Source organism: Penaeus japonicus, unplaced genomic scaffold, assembly GCF_977035675.1.
Source record: "Penaeus japonicus unplaced genomic scaffold, GWHDUDI00000001_assembly GWHDUDI00000018, whole genome shotgun sequence".
NCBI lineage: Eukaryota > Metazoa > Arthropoda > Malacostraca > Decapoda > Penaeidae > Penaeus > Penaeus japonicus.
In genome coordinates, this window is record NW_028234420.1 from 37479966 (window position 1) to 37482465 (window position 2500).

The window sequence follows — 2500 nt, forward strand, 5'->3', positions numbered from 1 at the left end:
TATTATTGTCATTATTACTAATAGCATCATTATCTTTATCCTTGTTATTTTCATTATCAGCATTATTAGTCGTATCATCATCATCATCATCATCACCATTATCATTATCTTGTATCATTATCATAATCATCATTACCACTACCATCACTATAACACTAATTCTACCCCAAATTCAGGATTTTGTAATCCGTTTTATCCCTCCTGTTTCATGAATGGGTAAAGGATAAATCAATCGTTTATTGATACCAGGCGTACATCAGGTTATCTTTACCAGTAACAATACAGAAATTCTTCTTTGCTTTAAGGAAGATCAATCAACATTCACACTGGCATTTGCACAATGGCAACGCGCGTGTATTTGATTGCGTGTTGTGCCAATGCCACTCTTTTTGTACTAATTCATTATTAAAAAAAACTGCTTGAAAGAAAATACACTCGACTCAATCATCCATCTCAGGAGCAAAAACTAATCGTGATAATGTAAGGAAGTAAGTTTATATAAAAAACTAGAGTACAAATTCTAGTACTGATTGGCACATGATTGGCCATAATAATGATTCGTAATAAAAAGTCTCAGAATACGAGATAAAAAAAAGCGATCATTTCTCAGACTAACAACAGACACGCATACAAACCTTTAAGATAAACAAAAATTAAAAAAAAAAGCATCAAAGAAACACAAGTAGGCTGTTTTTTATTGGAGTACAAAAATGACAAAAGGTGATTACTCTCCAACAGACGGCGCGCGAACACATGTAAACAAAAGTGTCAAGCAAGCGATCAATGGCAGACCTACGCGGCAGTTCACAGAAAACGGGAATTTCACGTCCAAATTTAAGTCCCGCAGGTAATCTTCGAGGTATATCTTGTATGGAGTGCCTTGGCGAGTGGTTAGTACCCCGAGGGCAGCCGTCTGTTGCAGAAGGAGCTCCGTCCGACCTTAGCCAGTGCCGCAATAGGCAGCGAAGTACACGAAGAGGAAGAAGACGTAGAAGCCCACGAGGACGCAACGGGAGAGGAACTCGGCCCGTTTCATGACCTTGTTCATCGTGCGACGGAAGGCGGACGGTTCCTCGCTCAGCTCCTTCGCCGTCTCCTCGTCCGAGCCGCTTCGCTGTTGGGGAAGAGGGCGCGTTAGTGGGTTCCTTTGTGCTGTTCTCATGTCTCCCTCTATCTCATTTTCTCTGTCTCTACTCTGCCTGTCTCTCTCTCTACCTGTCTGTCTCTCTGCCACTCTCTCTATCTATCAACACATAACACAAACACAGCCACACAAATACATATGTATGTGTGTGTGTGTGTATAACAACCATATATAACATGTTAATCAAGGAGAGAGATGAACTTCAGACTAAGTGGTTCATATTTCTGTTATGACTTGCGGAAAAAAATCATATCAAATAAAAGACTAAAATGATATCCAACAAATATAAAGGAAGTATGGAAGACAATCATTGTTATTTGTTACTTAAACCTACCAAATCCCATTTAAATTTATTTTCATTTCTATCACATCCCACTAAAACTAAACCAATCACACAGAAAACAAAACCAAATTTCTCCAGTCCTAGCATTCTTAACTAATAATTCATTCAAATCGAATTACAAATCAATCGGTAACTGATTGTGCACAAAAAAATATGATATCTAGAAAATATCTAGAATAATTTAATCATCAAAGTATGGCTTAGATACTTGACAAAGCTGGCCATAAATTCTCGAACATTCCTTAACGGAAAAATGTATCAAATAGATTTAGTAAATAAAGCCTGTGATTCACAATTTAAACGTTTATCTAATCATAGTGTAAAGGAGTTCAATAGCTATCTCTATCAAAAGCAATAATATCAGTCATATGGAAACATAAAGAAGTGGTGTCCCGCAGGGTTCTATACTGGGTTCATCGTGTTTTTAATCTTTATCAACGACAACATTCTCTACTCACTATTAGTTCTATTTTTGTACTATTCGAAAAAGGGAAAGATTTGAAGTCCATCTATGATATAAAAAATGTATAACTCTCGCAATTCTCAAATCGACAGTTGGTACTAACCTAAAATTTTCACATTTCACTACATATTTTCTATGTTCTAATCAGTCCAGTTACCTCGGTTAAAATTTTAGTGTTGACAATGGACAGCAAATTTCTTTTTTTTAGTATTATTCATATCCATATGTCTCTTTTCTACCAATGTTTGATAAACAGCTATGCCTAAGGGGGACTGGCTGACATATTGTCCATTGGTTCTTTAGTTATAACACAAAAAAATATAATAGATTAATCAGCTATAACCATTATATAAGTCTTATTTTTAATAATAAACTGTCAAGATTTAATGATATTACCAACAGACTTTCATATACTAGGCATAATATATATCCTGCAAATATTGGATTCTAATCAAAAGATTATCCATACACTTGGGTGCTCATGTCACAGCTTAAAACTTCACTTGTAAAACAGAATATCACTGAAGTTCTAGATTATGTCATTCCTTAG

General features: G+C 35.6%; 1 protein-coding gene across 1 annotated transcript in view; it reads right to left on the reverse strand.

Moving 5' to 3' along the window:
* Positions 1-223: 223 nt before the first annotated feature.
* The window catches only part of LOC122245996 (glutamate-gated chloride channel), a 22374-nt gene continuing 20097 nt past the window's right edge, over positions 224-2500 (reverse strand). Inside the window, exon 10 of the mRNA XM_086546930.1 lies at positions 224-1114. Within this exon, the coding sequence (XP_086403056.1) occupies positions 941-1114 (174 nt within the window). The 3' untranslated portion in view covers positions 224-940. The remainder of the gene's footprint in view (positions 1115-2500) is intronic.